The sequence below is a fragment of the Festucalex cinctus genome, chromosome 9 (genome assembly GCF_051991245.1).
Source record: "Festucalex cinctus isolate MCC-2025b chromosome 9, RoL_Fcin_1.0, whole genome shotgun sequence".
Lineage (NCBI taxonomy): Eukaryota > Metazoa > Chordata > Actinopteri > Syngnathiformes > Syngnathidae > Festucalex > Festucalex cinctus.
In genome coordinates this window covers 12,591,651-12,609,588 of record NC_135419.1, presented here as the reverse complement: position 1 = coordinate 12,609,588, position 17,938 = coordinate 12,591,651, and the positions used below count along the sequence as shown (strand labels likewise).

General features: G+C 40.5%; 1 protein-coding gene across 7 annotated transcripts in view; it reads left to right on the top strand.

The window, feature by feature from the left end:
* The window catches only part of unc5a (unc-5 netrin receptor A), a 197,699-nt gene that overhangs the window by 148,915 nt on the left and 30,846 nt on the right, over nucleotides 1–17,938 (top strand). For 5 of the 7 annotated variants that reach the window (XM_077532743.1, XM_077532746.1, XM_077532745.1 and 2 more), the window contains 5 exons: nucleotides 3,514–3,744; nucleotides 6,567–6,866; nucleotides 10,684–10,771; nucleotides 12,188–12,356; nucleotides 15,078–15,311. In XM_077532743.1, coding sequence (XP_077388869.1) covers nucleotides 3,514–3,744; nucleotides 6,567–6,866; nucleotides 10,684–10,771; nucleotides 12,188–12,356; nucleotides 15,078–15,311 — 1,022 coding nt within the window. The remainder of the gene's footprint in view (nucleotides 1–3,513; nucleotides 3,745–6,566; nucleotides 6,867–10,683; nucleotides 10,772–12,187; nucleotides 12,357–15,077; nucleotides 15,312–17,938) is intronic. The other 2 variants (XM_077532744.1, XM_077532749.1) reach the window with 1 other exon arrangement.

Below are 17,938 nucleotides of genomic sequence, written 5' to 3'. Positions count from 1 at the left end.
AGAAGATTATGTCGGAAAAAAAAAAATCTGGCTGTGTGATTGTGATGACGGTCATAAACTTGATTTGCTTCAGGATGCTGTTTTGGCTGATAGCATCAAACTCATAATCACCCTTTTGCTTTGAGGGTTAATTTAGCGGAGCGACATCTGATGTTTTTGTCGTGATTTTGTTTGTCACTGCGGGGTCAGAGGTGGCATGAAAAACGGATGAGCATTTGTTCAGGCCTATATTTCACCGGGGCTTTGCTGAGGGATAGGATGACTGTATTGTGACGAAAGTAATGGTCACATTCACTTTGAGAGTTTTACTAGCCACATATCCCTGACCTGAAGAACTCCAGCGTGATTCATCTTCAGCCGGGTGACTGGGAATGGCCATGGGATGAAATATATTCCCGAGGCTCATGATAAATACTCCGGGAAGGGGGCTGCAAAAGTTCTTGATGTATCATAGCGGCAGCAGGCCTTACAGGTGTGACTTCCAATGCCACAAGAGTTCAAAACTTCAGCTTTGTGGGCACTGACGAGATGAATTATGGGCCTGTCTCAAAACGGAATCCCTAAACGGACCGTCTGAGCTGCTGAATTTAAAGTACAATGATCGGCCGGAGGTCTTTTGACACTCCTCACAGATGGGCATCCATCATAAAGTGAGGTCACGCACGCTGAATCAAAAGTTCTATAACAGCAATTAGACGAAGTAGCAATGAATGATGGAGTGACATGATGGACCGTAAAATGGGTGAAAGAAAGATTGGGGGTATTCGTTTGTGTGAGCATAAAGCCCATTCAATTATATAGCCTGATTAACTATGTCAATTAAAGTGTGATAAATGCCCTCTCCGTTATTAACTGGCATCAGCAAAATCAATGAGCGGGGCCGAGTAGCTGAGAGCAGATGCCGGTCAGGATTGTAAGTGAGCATCGGGATCGTTTGGCGGTGACACCTGGCGGGGCAGATAAAACTTCACTCTGTGATGCTCCGATAAGGATGTGAGAATACCGACGGAATGTGGAAGGAGGACCAGAAAGCCTCACCTGATTGACATACTTTGCTCGACTTTGAGAAAGGTACGCACGGGAGACACTGGATCCATGCATCGCGCATTTGCTCGGTGCCTTTGGTTCGCCCTTAAAGACTAAACAGCCAAAAAGCCAGTTCAAGGCAATGTTTATCCAATTAGCAGTTAGCTGACAAGCATTGTATTGTCTGCTCGTCTCTCACTAGACTCACAAGTCCAAATACCACAGCATTGCCTTTTGTATGGCCTTTGACTCACCCAGACAATTGAATTTGGAAGATTTGACAAGAGGTGTAGTCTCTTTCTAATTTTTGGACACAACACCGTAGGAGGTTGAAAGGTTTAGCTAGCTTTGTTTCGGTTAAAGCACATTGCTTATTCCCTGGAGGATTAAGGAGGCGGTGTGTAATACTGCTGCGAGCAGAGATAAGGTATGGCAACAGGATAAGCTAACATTAGCATCCATGTTTGTTTTTGTCATTCCAAGCCTTGTATCGTCAAATGTTAGCCTTATCACGGCATAATGCTGTTTGTTGTGAAATGTGTAGGATTTGTTCGGATTGTCTGTCTGAGCAAGAACATGTGTAATAATGCTTCAATCTCAATGTTTAGCTTCCTTCCCATGATGAATGGATACTAATGAAACATTTATCTTCCCCTCAGTCGCAAGCTCATGTAATTGAATTGCGCACAGCTCGTGATGCTCTTTGAAATCAGCACGATCCATACATCCAATTAATCAATTAGCCTCAGTTCAGCTAAAATCAACTTGTCTTTCTGGAAGATGCGCAAAACGTTCATCATCCAAGTTGTCAGGACTTGGTTTATTTGAACAGTTTGCTCGCAAACAACATAGCCAGTGTTACCTATGTTTCTGACTGGGTAAGTGGTGTAATGTTTGTTAGGATGAGTCCCCTTCATCATTAGAGCTGACTGGTAACATTAGTTTGTCCATGTTTCACAGAACCATTTTTTTTTTTTTTTTTTTTTTGGTCAGAATACTGTGAGCTTCACAGCAGCAACTTCAGCACAGTTTGCTAGCATACAACATAGCCAATGTCTGCCATATTACTGACTGTTTAAGTGGTGTAATGTTTGTTTGGATGAATCCGCTCGGTCATGTGAGCTGCTTCGTAACACTTTTTCCATACTTCACGGAATCAATCTTTTTTGTTTTTTTAGTCAGAATATTATTAGCTTTGCATCAGCAACATTAGCACAATTTGCTAGTAAACAAAATAACCGGTGTTCGCTATATTACTGACTTGGACTTGATAAAGGTGGACTTTATATTGTTATATTTTTAACAGGGCATACAGGAGAACAAGAACAATCTTGTTGTGGAACAAATGTCAAAAATATAAATTGCGAGGATATGTGATGTATACTGTACCTGATTGGTACAAGTCTACTAACATATAGACTTTCATGTGTCAGATGTATTCACACCAATTAAAATGTGTCAACTTTGTGCTTCCAGTTTCTAGTTCCTGAGAAGCAGTACACATGCACACTAGTGGAAAAACCCCAATGTGTCCTTAAAATATGTCATAACTAATGATGATCTAGTTTCTTCTTAGCCTACTCCAATTATTTCAGATCTTTTATAAATCACACTTTATTCGCTGTTGCATGCCATCTTGTTTTGCTGCTCTCCTATTCTTGTATTTTCTGCCTTCTCTGCTTTGAATTGTCTTCCTTCTTCTGTCCTTGTCCTTTCGCTGTCAACTCGGCACACACCAACCAGCCGTGCTTTAACCTTCGCCGATGTTCTGTGTACTTGAAAGGATTCGGCTGCGGCTGAATGTGTCCCCTTTTTGACTGTGTTCGCTTGACGCTACTACGCCCCCGTTGGATCCCTGGGACAATGCCCTCCACAAAGGCCCCAGGAACATCTTCCTCCCCCGCCATGAAAATCCTCCAGGTCGACAGCCATGGCAAATCCCATTCTCGCGCGCACAAATGTATGAACGTTTGTCTGGGCGCAGTTATCATTTCCACACTGTATTCGGTTACCATGCTTTTGAGAGACCAATATATTCTATATGAGAGATTTGAATCACATACTCGGCAAATCCACTTTCTCTCTTTCAGTGGTGTTGTGTTCTCATAGGAAAAAGACAAAGGGCGGAGGAAGACATGAATATTTATCCGCGGCAGAAATGAGGGGAAGAAGAAAGACAGAACCTGTTTTCTTTTGAATTGTCTACAAATTTGAATAAAAGTCGAGCCATTTATATCCGGCTGGTGGTGTAATATTTGCTAATGCATTCTCTTAACTCTGTGTGAAACCTTCAGGGATGTCAAGCAGCGTTAAAGCGCCAAATGTCGTAACTGATTTTATTCGATTAAACGAATTGAGACCTTTACACAGCAGGTAATAAAACTCCTAGCAGGAGCCCACAGGTATTTCCATGCTACACCTGAGGGAGCCTTTTTGCTTGTAAATAATTCCAGGCCTTTTATTTCTTCTTCTTTTTTTTTTTTGCAGCCGTGAGCGGAACGGAAGACGTGGCGCTCTACGTGGGCATGGTGGCGGTGGCTCTGTGTCTGACCCTGCTGCTCATCATCGTGGTGCTGGTGTACCGGCGCAAGAAGGCAGGCCTGGACGCCGACGTGGCCGACTCGTCCATTCTCACGACTGGCTTCCAGCCGATGGGCATCAAGCCCAGCAAGCCAGGTGTGTGGGCGCCGCGGCCACGCAGGCCCCTCACCCACAGCAGTAGGACACTATTCTTTGCTTTACTCTCCTCCGTGCGTCCGTCGATCTGTCTGCCCGCTGTGACGGTCCCGCATTCTTCGATATGTATGGTGAGGCCACGTTTCCGCCAAGGGATGCCATTCAGTTCTGTAATTTTTCATCAGTGCTACTAGGGGGCCACATAGGTCCATGCACTTCCTAAACAGATGTATGACAAAAATACTATTTTGGACATGAGCAAAATATGTGCTCTTAATATAGTTCATTTTTTTAATAATACCTTTTTTCAGATCAGCAAGCATCAAAGGGTTTGAAGCAAACTGAAAAAAAAATACCACATGCTGTGATTTGTTTTCTTCTTCTTTCTTTTCTCCAGTGCAAAGGGCTCTTGTGCATAAAAATGACATTCAAGGACGGCACAAAACTGCTGAACAGCAAACCAACCTAAGAGCTAATTTTGTGCAATTTTTTCCCCTCAAAAATAATCTCACTCAAATTCTTAATGCTATTGAGGTACTATGCTTGTGTTGCATATCATTCTAAATCTGCAAAAAAAAAAATATTGGGCCTACTCATGTTGTAGTATAGGGCAGTTTAAGACCAACTAAGCCATGTCTTTCATCTAGTGTTGAATGGTGATATTGCAACTTAACACTACAGTTGATGCATATTCACAGTTCGGCACATGCAAATTCACATTCTATTAAATATTTTTGTTCAATAATTTTTGATAGTTTGGACTCCCCCAAAACGGAAAGTGTATAAAGGATGTTTTGAAATTTGGCGGGGAAAAAAAAATCAATAAAAATTTTCTTTTGGAGGGTGTTTAACTCATTCACTCCCAGCCATTTTCACAGAAGCAGTCCCGTTCGCTCCCGGCTGTTTTACTGGATTTTGACTGATTTTGCAAGGCCCACAGAATATTGTGTTCTATTGCTATAAAAGCATGGAAAAAGAAAGATTAAAGTCTCTTCTTTCATCAGGAAAAAAAAGTATGTTTCTATCTGTTTCCGTTTTGCAGCAATTATCATTAGAAGAGAGCTAAGTTTCATCAGTTTTCACTAATCTATTTAAATTTGTAAGTAATTGAGCTTTTTTTCTACATGGCCCTGGTTGATCTCCTTTGCTCTGCTGCCACCTGCTGGCCGTTTGTGTAATAACTACCATTTCTGCAACCGTTCTTTGCAGTTGAGAGGCTGCATCAAAGCCTTCTGTATGCTCTAGCATTAAAAAAACAAAAACAAAAAATAAACGTATAAATACGTCTTTGGGAGTAAATGAGTTAATAAAGGGGCCCTGATCCCTGGGGCCCCATCCCTAGTCTATTAGTACTTTGTGCTCTAAAAACACCCAGTACAGTACAAAAGTATATTAAATAGAAAACAGGTCTAATCTAAACTTACTTTGTTTGGATAATGTTAAATTTTCCTTTTTTTCACCACCATTACAATTAAATGCCATCGTTAAGACCTTTACCAAAACAAAAAAAACCTCAACTTTATATTATACTAAAACTAGCATGGTCAAGATGTCCAATAAAACCAGCCATAATAGCTCCAGACTACATTCTCCTTTGGAGCTGCGTATCTTCGGCAATGCTAAGCTAACAACCATTCTTTGCATTACATTTGAACGGACTTTCTCCCCTGTTAATATGGCTGCCACATTTTAACCTGCCCTAGTCTTTTTTTAAGTATCTTTTGCCAAGAGAGTCAGCACAATTCAAATGTGTGACCATTATAGCTAACTCGGAAGCTAACAGACCAACAGCTACTTCAGAAGGGACGTTGTGAGATTTTCTCTCTGCTGGTCTTCTGCAAAGTTCCACTGTACACATTAGAAGCTGTGAAATGTACCAAAATAAGTTTTAAAACTTTAACCTTTGGTACTTGTTTTTGATTCCCTGGTGTACAAACCAGTGGGGCAGAACGGCGCGAGACACACTGTTGACCAGTTGACAGAAAATTGTTGCTTTGAAACAAGAATGGAAATAACACAAAACCTGCCCTTTTAAAAAGGTCCGCGGATAAAGACTTTGTCGCTTCCTTCTTAGTGAATTCCTTTACGGCATGCTTGTATTCCGGCTTGCTCCATTTTAGCTTTCCAAATGAACTCAAAGCGATTAGTCATTGTTGTTTTGGTGATTTTTGCAAACACGCCAAAGGAATTTCTTCAGAATTATTATTATTCATATGACATCACGCTTTTTGTATCACTATTGCCGTCCTATGCTCGTACCCTTGACCTAGATCAGGATTTACAATACCAACAGGTAGTGGCAATCTGAATTCAACCGTATTGCTTGATGGGAACGTGGCTTTAGTACTGTGCGTCTTCCCCATGTGGATGTGTTCGTAGTGGTTCAGTGTAAGAAAGATACGTGTGTGTTTATCAGATTGCCTGACACTGCTTGCCATCACCTCATTGTCAAGAATTGCATCTTCTTTTTTCCCCTCTCACACTGTGTGCGCCTGTGAGCTTTTTATTCACAAGTAGTAGAAACACGACTGTGACTTGGGGATGGAGAAGTGGGCTGCTGTTTGTGATTCACTTTAAAAAAAAAAAAAAAAAAAAAAAAAAAAAAAAGCAGTATCTGAGTTGTTTGGTATTAATTGTTGAGCTGTTAAAGAGACAAATGGAGAGAGGAGGGGAGGGCTGTCAACTGTCTGGGCTGTTTGTGCATTGTCGAGAGTGTGTGTGTCTTTCTCGGCGCCATGTGTCTTTCCTGTTTTTCTGTCACTTTTCTTGGTGTTGTGACAGCATCGGCGTGTGTGAGGTCTGCCGGCGTGAGCTAATCAGCTCGCCACTCATTGTTTTCTCTTCATCTTTTATCACCCAAACAGAGAACTCTCATTTGCTCACCATCCAGCCCGATCTAACCACCACCACCACCAGCTACCAGGGCACCCTGCGGGCCCGACACGACGCCACCGGAAAGTTTTCCATGACCAACGGGCCTCTGCTGGACCCGCTTCCCAAGGGTTCGCACACGCTGCACAATGGAAAGCTCAATTCGGACCCCGCCGACTTTGTGAGCAGGTTGTCCACTCAGAGCTACTTTAAAACGCTGTCCCGTGACGTGGCCAACACTTCTTATGGGACCTTCAACTTCTTGGGCGGCAGGCTGACGATTCCTAACACCGGTGAGTTTACTTTCGTGTAGTGCTGTCTGACTATTAGAGCTTAGACTCCCGCCAAAAATCCACCTTTGTTTATTCGTATGGATATTAGCCACCAAAAAAAATAAAAATAAAAAAATCTGAATTGATCTTGGTAACGGCAGAGCAAAGATATTTTTTGAATTTGGTTCCATTTTAAATCTATGTTGCTACTAACCTCAACCTAGCTAGCGTTAGCGTAGCTAAGCTAGTTAGCCTCTTAGATCCGGTCAAGATTGAAATATCACCTTCGTTTGTTGGTAGCGTTAGTTGTCAGTTTTACACCATTCCCTCCCATTTTTTGTCACAGTGAACGTATATTGAATGTTCATCAGAAGTTTGTGAAGGATTTTGCGGGAGTTTATTTTGTTTTTCTTTTTCCCCAATGCAATTCAATGGCAGTCAATCATAGGTGGATTTTTGCGATTAGCGGATTAGAAATTAACAATGTGTTAATGTGTTTTACAAAGTTTAAATGTGTTTAAAAGGCATGTGGGAGAAATAAAACAAAAGTTGTCCCCCAAACCCCCCTCCCAAATATGGTTTCTCTACTGCGGGGTTTTCATAATTGGTGTGTTTAGAACAGTGGTCACTAACATGGTGTCCTTGAGTGCTCACCAGGTAGCCTCCGAAGACCTAATGAGTAGGCTACAGTGACTTGTATCTTTTTTTTTTTTTTTGTTTTGTTTTTTAATCACAGTTATATTGTTGTAAACTTGGCACTGGAGATATTTAAAAATATATGTATTGTTGGTCAATATTGTAGTTCAAACCAAACCATAACGTTCACAGGAAACAGCTAGCAGGTGCAACAAGGATGAGATAATTTACTCAAAATTATTTTGAGCAAATTTTATATTAATGTATCACACTTCACATTCACATTAATCAGTACCCTAGAAGTATCTCTCAGTTTTAAAAAGGTTGGTGACCCCTGGTCTTAAACATCCCCCAAGGTGAATAGGGTTTTCCTGTAATTAATGATGTTTTCATACGTGTAGTGGGTTAAAACGTGGTTACAAATAACTCGTGTTTCCCTGAATCCTACTGGTGTATGGCTTGCGCAAAATTACATGAGTTTAATAAATTAATTGCATCAGCAGTGTGGAATAGATTGTTGAGATCAAATAGGGTGCACTAAGGTATAGGAAAATGTGCTGTGCAGCCCTCCGTGATGACACCTTAATTCTGCTCATTACGACCCGAGCTTTTAAGCAGGTAATCAGAAAATTTGATTAGCATCTCCTATCACATTAACATGATTTGAAAGTGACTATTATTCAGTCATTAATTTTTCTTCAATCAATAAAAGAAGACAAATCTACTGATGAGAATAAGATACAAACACACAACTGCAGCCAAAACTAAAACAGCCATCTGGTCGGTCTTGTGATTGCAAGATTGCAACACTCGTGGTCTTTTGAGTCCCCTCGCCACCTGGTAACCATGGCGACTTCAATGCACATTAGCAGATGACGTGTCGCCACAGCAACCCTGCTGTATTATTACAGTCCTTTTTTTCTTTGTGTCTAACTGGGAAATTTCCTTCTCAACAACGTGAAATGTCGAGGTACTTATTTTTTTCTCTTAATGCAACAATGGCTGAATCTCACAAGAAGGATCATGGAATGAAGTGATTGGTTGTCCTGAAATTGATGACTGGTGACCAGGATCATCGTTAGGAATTTTGGATTTTTCATTATAGTTAGTTTTGATTTTATGAAGTGTTTTCATCTGGTGGTAATGTTGAATTACGTACTGCGGCAACTCCAATTCTCACTTGTTTCTTTTTATAATGAGGCGTTTCTTTATCAATTCTAATTGCAACCCCTAAAGGCCTAAGATCACTCTGCAGACCACGATGAGCCGATTATCACAGCGCTGAGCATCCACTTTGACAGTGGAATGAAGGCGAACCAAATGAAATGGACTCAGAGAGATTCCAAGAATACAACCGAGAACAAATTATCCCAATTAGAGCTTTCAGTCATGATGACGGCCGGTGAATCACTCGCTGATGTCTATAAGGGTGCACTAAACGGGCACAGGCACAGTCCACTAAAGATTTGTCTGGGGCGTGATTATAAAATATCCATAACACTTATCCCTATAATACTTTTTTTCTTTTCTTTTATTTTTTTTTTTTTTTTTTTACAAGGCGAATACAGATCGGTATTTGAATTTTCTAGAAGAACAATGGGGAAAATTAACAATTAGTCATTTTAGTGTTGTTTTTATTAATATTATAACGGAGGTCATTTTTGTAGCTATCACAATGTTCAAACTATTAGAGAGTGAAACATCACGTCTGTAGTGCACCCAGCTTTGCTTCAAACACATACTAACCACCCACGTCACGCAAGTGAATTATTATAATTGGTAATAAATTGAGTCATTGGTTAGCATGTCCATTCCCAGGGTATTCCTTTAATGATATTTTTCATTGAATTTAGGTGATATAATTTTGGATTTTTAATTAGTTTCTTTTTTTTTCATTTGGACTTTTGATTGTGAAATTCAGTCATTTTTATTATTTTTTAATGTATTTTTTCTTTCATTTTAGTTGTTTTTTTATTAGTTCTATTTTTTGTTTTACATATATATATATATATATATATATATATATGTATGAGAGTAATTGGCAAAGGCAAAAAGCAAAGGACATTTTTGATATAATTATGGTTATTTTTAGTTAATTTTGTAAACATAAAATAGTTTGCCAATTATTTTTTGAAAACTTAATTTTAGTCATGAAAGTGTGATTTCAGTTTTTCCTTTTTGTTTTTATTTTAAATTTCATTCATTTTCATGAATTTTAACAACCTTGGCTGACATTATTTCAAAATTCACGTTCGTCTTTGATATATTATATTGGACATCAACTTTTAATTTTAGCACGACTAATTCCATCAGTCCACATTTCCATCTCTGATAAATAAAATGGTTGTGCTCATGCAGCCCCTGTATGAAATGACTATCCGGATGATAACTCTTTGGTTTTACAGGTGACAAATCTGTAAGCCTTTTTGGAAGCTTGCACTCAAAGTCCTCTTGTTTTCACTCAATGTTTTATGCATGGCTTGACTTAAAGCCATGCGGCCTATACCATGCATCATCTCCTTGGGACACAGAAACACAATTTGCACTTGCATGCATTGAGTAGGAGCAGAGCCGTATAATTCTTGAACCTATTTTTGCCTGGAGCTGATTTAGTTGCGGCACATGGGAGATGGAGTTTCGAGATCCTTCCTTCCAGGCGCTGAGAGCATTTAAAGCAAACTCACCTGATTCAACAGATAAGCCTTTTTGCAACGCTCACACTTGTGTCGCCATTTTTTGTACAAGGCTTTAAATAGAATTCCAAGTGGGTAATTGTGGCTTGACAATGCCACGCCGCTCAAACGACCTCAGCGGCTCTTTCTATTTCCTCTCAGGTGCATTTGCGCTCTCAAGGGGGTGCGAGGATTTTTCCGGAGTCTTCTGTTCCTCGCTCTCAATTATCTACTTTGTGGCAGGCAGAACACATTAAAACGACAATGCGGCGCCTGCTTTTGTCTCTGCTAATTGTCAACCACATGAGACGGCGCGTCACCTGGGCTGCCGGCGCAGAGATTTGCATCTGCTCGGGCTCGGGCTGCTCGTGACCTTCACGGTGGATTTGTTTTGCTGTTTGCGCAGCCGTGCAGTTTTGTCGAGGCCCGGTCGTCTTTTGCGGGATGACAAAAAGCCATGTTCGCTCTGAACAAATGAGCCACCTTCTTCTCACTGCCGCCCCTCTCTACCTTTTTGTTATTTGCATTAGGAATCAGTCTGCTGATTCCTCCTGAGGCCATCCCCAGAGGCAAGATCTATGAGATTTACCTCACCGTTCAGAAAAAGGAGGATTTAAGGTGGGTCCCTTAAGCGCTGTCTGTTTTGATTTCTTTAGAGCCCATGCCCTGGCGCTCGAAAAGAGTGATGTAAGCAAATAATTACATCAAGTTGTGAACGCTAAAAGTCCAAGTCCAAGTATTCAGGAAGTTAACAACTCTAATTAAAATAAATAATCACTTTCATATTAATTCATGGTTCGTTGATCTTTGATTTTAAGCGTCAAACTGACCTATAAGCCAAAACGATTATGTATAATAAATGGGGATATTCAATGCCACTTTTTTTTTCCAGACCGATACCTGTATCAGTGCTCAACTCGTCAGAAGCCAATTACCGATACCACTAGTACTTTTGATACATAGTTTCCCCAAATAAAAGAATAACAAATTATTTTAAGGGAAGACTTATATATCACAATATAGCATATTTTTCTTAAAATTACATGAAATTAATTGGCAATTTTTGTCACGAGTATCCATAACTGGAAATAAGGCCTGGTATCAGCCTGATACCAAAACCCAATACCAGTACTCACCTATCCCTAATAATACATCTGATATTGTTTTCAGATTTTTTTTGTTGTTGTTAGAAAATACATGGGAAAGGGACCTTACTGTAATTACATATTAAATAGCCCTAAAAAAAAAAAATCACAATACAATTATTTCTTAACAATTTCAGCCCTAGGCAAGACGTAGTTGAGTTGAGTTTATAAACAAAATGCATTTTATTTCACTTTTCATTACATTTCAAATCAAATTAAAATAAAATGAAAAGTACTTTACTAAAATTACTAAGAACATACAGAGCAAGAACGAGGTTTTTTTTTTGTTTGTTTTTGTTCCCATCCCTGTCCTTAGTCCATTGTATCTGTGCTCCGAATCAAAAATCAAATGAATACACAATAATGCCCTCTTGTGGCCGTTTTATGATCAGAAATTACAAGAATAGAAAACTGCCATTAATTTCATGCCATGTTAAGGGAAAATGCTATGTTATTTTTCATATGTATGCCATTAAAATGATCTGTCATTTCTTATTTTCAACTTTATGTATCAAAGTATTAGTGGTATCGATACTTGGTATCAGTGACTTCTCAAGAGTTGAGTAGTCGTACTGGAATCGGTCTGTAAAGAAGTGGTATCAAACATCCCTAGAATAAAAATGACAGCTTTTACTCTGGATTTAAAAGCATATACACTTGCGGCTGACTTGACTTGCATTGGCGTCCCTCGTCACTGGCATGCTTAGAATGTGCGACATTGTCTGGCATTCCTCACAACCTTGTAACGCGGACCTTCATTATGCAGCCGGCTCATTTACAGAGGTGACAATGTCACATGCTTCCTTAAAGCGAGCACTGCATTCACACTAATAACTCCAGCAAAAGCTCTTCATCCTACTTCATGCTGCCATCTCTCTCCCTCCCGTAGGTTACCCTTGGCCGGCTGCCAGACCTTGCTCAGCCCCGTTGTGAGCTGCGGGCCTCCGGGGGTGGTCCTGAGCCGACCCGTCATCCTGAGCATGGACCAGTGCTCGGACGCATGTCTTGATAACTGGGCCGTCCGCCTCAAGAAGCAAACCTACGAGGGTGCTTGGGAGGTGAGATGGCACCATAGCGCCAACTGTTGATCTTAACTCATTTGTTCCCTAAAACGTATTTTAAACGTTCTATTTTAAATGTTTGAAGTGTCCCAAAGACGTGTTTATACGTTTTTGTTTTTGCTTTTGTTTTTGTTTTTTTGCTAGAGCATACAGAAGGCTTTGATGCAGCCCCTGAACTACAGACAAGGGTTGAAGCAATGGTAGAAGAAGGTGGCAGCAGAGTATAAGAGATCAACCAGGGCCATGTTGAAACTTAGCTATATTCTAATGCTAATTGCTGCAAAATGGAAACGGATAGAAATACACTTTTTTTCCAATGAAAGAAGAGACTTTAACCTTTCTTTTGGTAGATTTAATGTTTTTCTAGAAATAGAACACAATATTGTGTGGGCCTTGCAAAATCTGTCAAAATCCAGTAAAACCGCCAGGAGCGAATGGGGTTGCTTCAGTGAAAATGGCTGCCAGTGAATGAGTTAAGAGAACTAAAACACAGAGTCTGCTGTCCATTCCAGCTCAACACTTGACTGCAAGAAAGTTTACTTGTTATGCCAGAACAAAAGCCTGTAAGTGCCGCCTCTTTCCAGCTCAGTAGTTGCCAAGCAACGTGATTCTCAGAAATTACTTACTTCAAAGTACTCTTAGTGCTTGTTGGCTATTTCTGCTTATAATTACAGTTGAAGGTGGAGTTCCCTCCCCATGTTTCTGGCCATGAAATTAGAAATTAGAGGATGAAGTTGGCGAGAAGTTTTAGGCATCTACAAACATGGTTTGAGGCCGCAATGGGAAAGACCGCTGGTGGGCTTTTGGATATTAGGAGCTCGTCTCTCATGTTCAATATTGCGCATAAATAATTCACCCTCGCCGCATGCGGTGGCAAGTGGAATGGATCGGTCTGTCCGAGGCAGGAGTTTGACCTGCGCTTTTAATCATCAATCCAACCAAATTTAGCCCGTCCTGCATGACCACCATCGGAGGAAAGTGGACAAAGAAAGAATACCGTGTCAGCGTTTCTGAAGAAGAGACAGAGGAAATGAAAGCAGGAGCAGGCGCAAGGGAAATGAATCGCTCCTGGAGTGAGCACTCGGCGACGTAATTGAGCCGTCCCACACCTCCAGGAAAATATTCAGATGATGAAAAAGTGAAACTCTGTTGCGGTTGCATAGCAAATGAATCGTGTCGATACTAATTCCATGGACGTCGATGGCGCGCGGTTCCATCGATCAGACGGTTTGGCAGCCGTAATGCTCGCCTCAGCCTGATGCGGCCAATGGGAGGAGACAGTCAACTGGCATGATGGACTTTCCGGAGAAAACATTGTCACCTCCAGTGCAATTTGTCGCCATCAAATTAGCATAGAGAGCAGTGTTGTCGTAAAAGTAGTCCTAGATCTCTACTTGTTGTTGTTGGGTTTTTTTAAAGTCTCCCATCATTATTACTGGAGATGCTGTTGTGGCACAGCTGCCGCGCTGACATTTTCAAATCTGTCCTCGTTCTCATTGGAAAATAAGTAGCAGTTAATTCTTGTGCATCTGTCATCCATTTTTTTTTTAATCAATCCTGATCATCAGGCAACAGTGATTTGTTGTACATGAAATTGAAAAGTTGTTTTCATCTCACTTAACTCCAAACTGGGAAATGGTCCAAAATTGTCACTAATCCAATATTTACCAAACCTCCTTTTGCTAGAACTATCGATTCTCACCAAGAATCCATTAGTCTCTTTTTCACACACATTAAAAAAATGCTGGCTTGTTTTCCGAACCCACTCGCTGGGTTACGGTAGCTGTGGACTTTGAGCACAGAGATTACTTTTACCCAAGGTTGGGGTAATTATTTTAACCCAACAGATTGGCTACACCCTTAAAACTGTTGGGCCAAAAATAACCCAATTTTGTTTTATTTTTTTGTTTTTTGTTGTTTTTTTTAAAAAAAAAAAAAAAAGGTCATCCTGCTTCTTTGACCCAACTTTCTGGGTTGTCTTGCACAACACAATACATTTTTTTTTTGTATAAAAAAGCCAATAATTGGGTTGCTTTGATACAAAACAAGCCAAAGTTGGGTCAAATTGACCCAATTAGCGGATCAGTCCAAATTTTTGACCAAAAGTGGTTCATTATTGACCCAACTTTTTTGAGTGTAAGATTGGATTTGGCCGGGCTGAAGATGGCCACCATTTTGGACAGATTTAGATTCCTAATTACTTTCCCCTTTCCAGATATACCTTGATTTTGTATTTATTTTTTATTTTTTATTTTTATTTTTTTATCGGACCAGTGGCTGCTGTCAAAAGCCTAATTAAAATATACAGGCAACACCTATTTTAGCAAAGAAGTGCAAACATTGAAATTGCGGTATCGCACAGCAAGTGTAGATCCAATCAAGATAAAATTTTAAATATTGGCTTTCCATGCAAATTTGACTAAAATTGGAAGTGGTGGGGTTTGTAAATTCCTTTTTCCTGGGTGGTCTGAGTTGGAATGACCCTTATGAAAAATGGGTGCGTTATGCACCAAACATGTTACGGTATTCGCCTGAAATGGACCAGCCGAACAGGACTTTTCCCAAGCTTCCTGATGGCCAAACATACCCCTGATGTCAACTTTCTATATCTACTGAATTTAATGTGACATTCCCTTAACACCTTAAGCTCACAAACTCACTTAGATCAAATGGCTGCTTGACCTTTCATTCCCAACTTTTTGTCCTGGCCTCTTCCAGGACGTCCTGCTGATGGGCGAGGAGCTGGCGTCGGATCCTTATTACTGCCAACTGGAGGCCGAGACGTGCCAGCTGTTTTCCGAGCAGCTGGGCACCTTCGCCTTGGTGGGAGAGTCTCTGCACATGGGCGCCGCCAAGCGCTTGAGGCTGGTGCTCTTCTCCGACGCTTACTGCTCCACGCTGGAGTACAACATCAGGGTCTACTGCATGGACGACACGCAGGATGTCTTTAAGGTATGGCCTTGTCACTTTGCAGTGTCTTTCAACCTAGGAACACATGCATGTATAGATTAACTTGATCATCAATAGGATGTGGATGAAATTTTACAAGCAATTTTTAGGTACAAGCATTTGGTTAACCGTCATAAGTGCTCTTGAGAACAGTGATTCCTAATCACCCTTTAGTCTTATGTGAGAGCTTATCAAATTTCACTTAATCGGCCCCAACTACTTACAACAAAGAACATTATTATTATTATTATTATTATTATTATTATTATTACTATTATTATTATTATTATTATGGCTGTGGTAAAAATCGTCTAATTGACTAAGTCGCCCACCAAAAGTTTGTCGACAGAATTTCTGCCTCGAAACGGTGGGGAAGAGCAATTACTCAGGTAATCAATGGAGTAATCGATAGGATAATCAGTTCTGAAAAGATAATATATTATTATTGATAAAGCTGGAGGAAAAAAAAGAATATCTAACTCGGCTAAGTTGCCCACAAAAAATTGGATGACCAAAAAATGTCTCACCTCGAAACGATGGGGAAGGCGTTTACCTGGATAATTAATGGCGTAATTGATAGGATAATAAATTGTAAAATTATTATTATTATCAATATTATTATTTTTCTTCTTCTTCTTCTTTTTCTTCTTCTTTTTCTTCTTCTTCTTATTATTGTTATTGTTATTGTTATTGTTATTGTTATTATTATTATGGATGGGGGAAAAAAATGTCCAACTCACCTAAGTCGCCAACAAAAAAGTAGTAGACAAAAGAGTAGACAAAAAATGTCTGCCTCGAAACGGTGGGGAAGGGCAATTACCTGGATAATCTATGCAGTAATCGATAGGATAATCAATTCTAAAAAGATAATAATAATAATTATTATTATTATTATTACTATTATTATTATTATTGGTATTATTATTATTATTATTTTTAGGGCTGGGGGGGAAATTGTCTAGCTAGCTAGCTAGCTAGCTAGGTCGGCCACCAAAAAATTGTGCCTCGAAATGGCAGAGAAGGCTTTATTAATTAATAATTAGTCATGTCAGACACTATTCATGTTCATGATTTCTCGCAATAATTGTGAACCAGCTAAATACAACTTTCCATTGTTTACATTTTCAAATTTCCTAACAAATCACAATGCCCCTGTGAGCTATTTTTGGAACAGGCTGACGAGCTTCTCATGGTCCTTGCAGGCACCACGTTTTTGACCCCTGCACTATATGACGGAAGGCATATTTAATCTGATTAGTTGTTTATTGAGCAGAGCAAACACACAAATAGAAAATGAAAATATTGGAAAGGACAATACTTCCGCTCATCACCAACTTCAGCTGTTTGTGATGTTTTTCTTTAATAATGGATACTATTGCTCTTGTATTGTCTCATTGCATTGTGCAGGTGCAGTGCATTTGTAAGAATGAGAAAAATCATGCAAGGAAATCAATGCAAACGGTTGCGGACCTTATTATTGGAATCAGATTGTTTTTTTTGTTTTGTTTTTTTTGTAGCGCATAGCACGAGAAGAATCATAAACAATTGACTGCTGGGATACATTGCGGTCGTCTATGAGCGTGCAGTTCTACTTATGATAGCATTGTCTTTGAGCTTGCTTCAACAGAATGCATTCGACTCGGCCAGAGGGAATGTAACAACATGATTAAACAACGTGGCGTTGTGGATGTGAAACAATGCACAAGTCCTGCTTAATGACAGAATACAGACATCGGTCTGCTGCAGGCCATCGCGTTTGCCCTCGCTTTGTTCACCGCCGTATTTCCCCTCTCTTTCCCTCCCTCCGCGTGGACATGCTATAATCAAGTGCTAATGCCTTCCTCCCTCCCCCTGGGGCTGCCTCTGAGTAGTCGGTTAAGATTTCATTTGCATGGTTAATTAGTAAATTAAAAGGAGAGCCTGTCCCGCTCGTCTCCCAGCAAGCCCCGCGCTCGCTCCCTCGCCGGCCCACTCCTCTTCATCTGACACCACCCACGGTCACAAGTACCATTTCCCCCCACTCAAGTCCACTTGTGCTGGCTGTAATGGCCGACCTCATTGTCCACATGACCGCCACCGGCAAAATCTATGGGCAGCAGTTGGGGCATAAACAAGAGAGGGGAGGAGGGAGGGGAGGTCTGCTGATGAGAGGTTTGAGCTGGAGGGTGGAAATTACTGAGAACTTCTCTAATGCCTTTGTGTGGCTATGAGAGGTTGCACAACTTTTTTTTTTTTTAAGGCGATTCTATAGAGATCAAAAGAGACTCAACATCAACTACTGTAGCTGATGATATCATACCGCAAATTGTATTCCTCTTGCATGCTTGCATTCACAACCGCAGGCAACAACGACCCTCCCAGTCTGCTTGGCAATACTCTGGCATTACCGGCGTAGACATCCTGTACCTGGCAAAATCACGCCTTCAAAATAAAAGCATGCCAGTTGTTGCTCTGCCTCCTCCATAAGCCACAAAAATAGTTGAAGGTGCAAATGACATCACAGTCTTCAAGGCTCAGGTAATGATGACCAATCACAGCTCAGCTGTTTTCTGAAGCCGAGCCGTGATTGGTCCTTACTTTACGGGCTGGGTAGTACTGCAGTTGCTTGAATTATTGTTGTCTTAAACTAA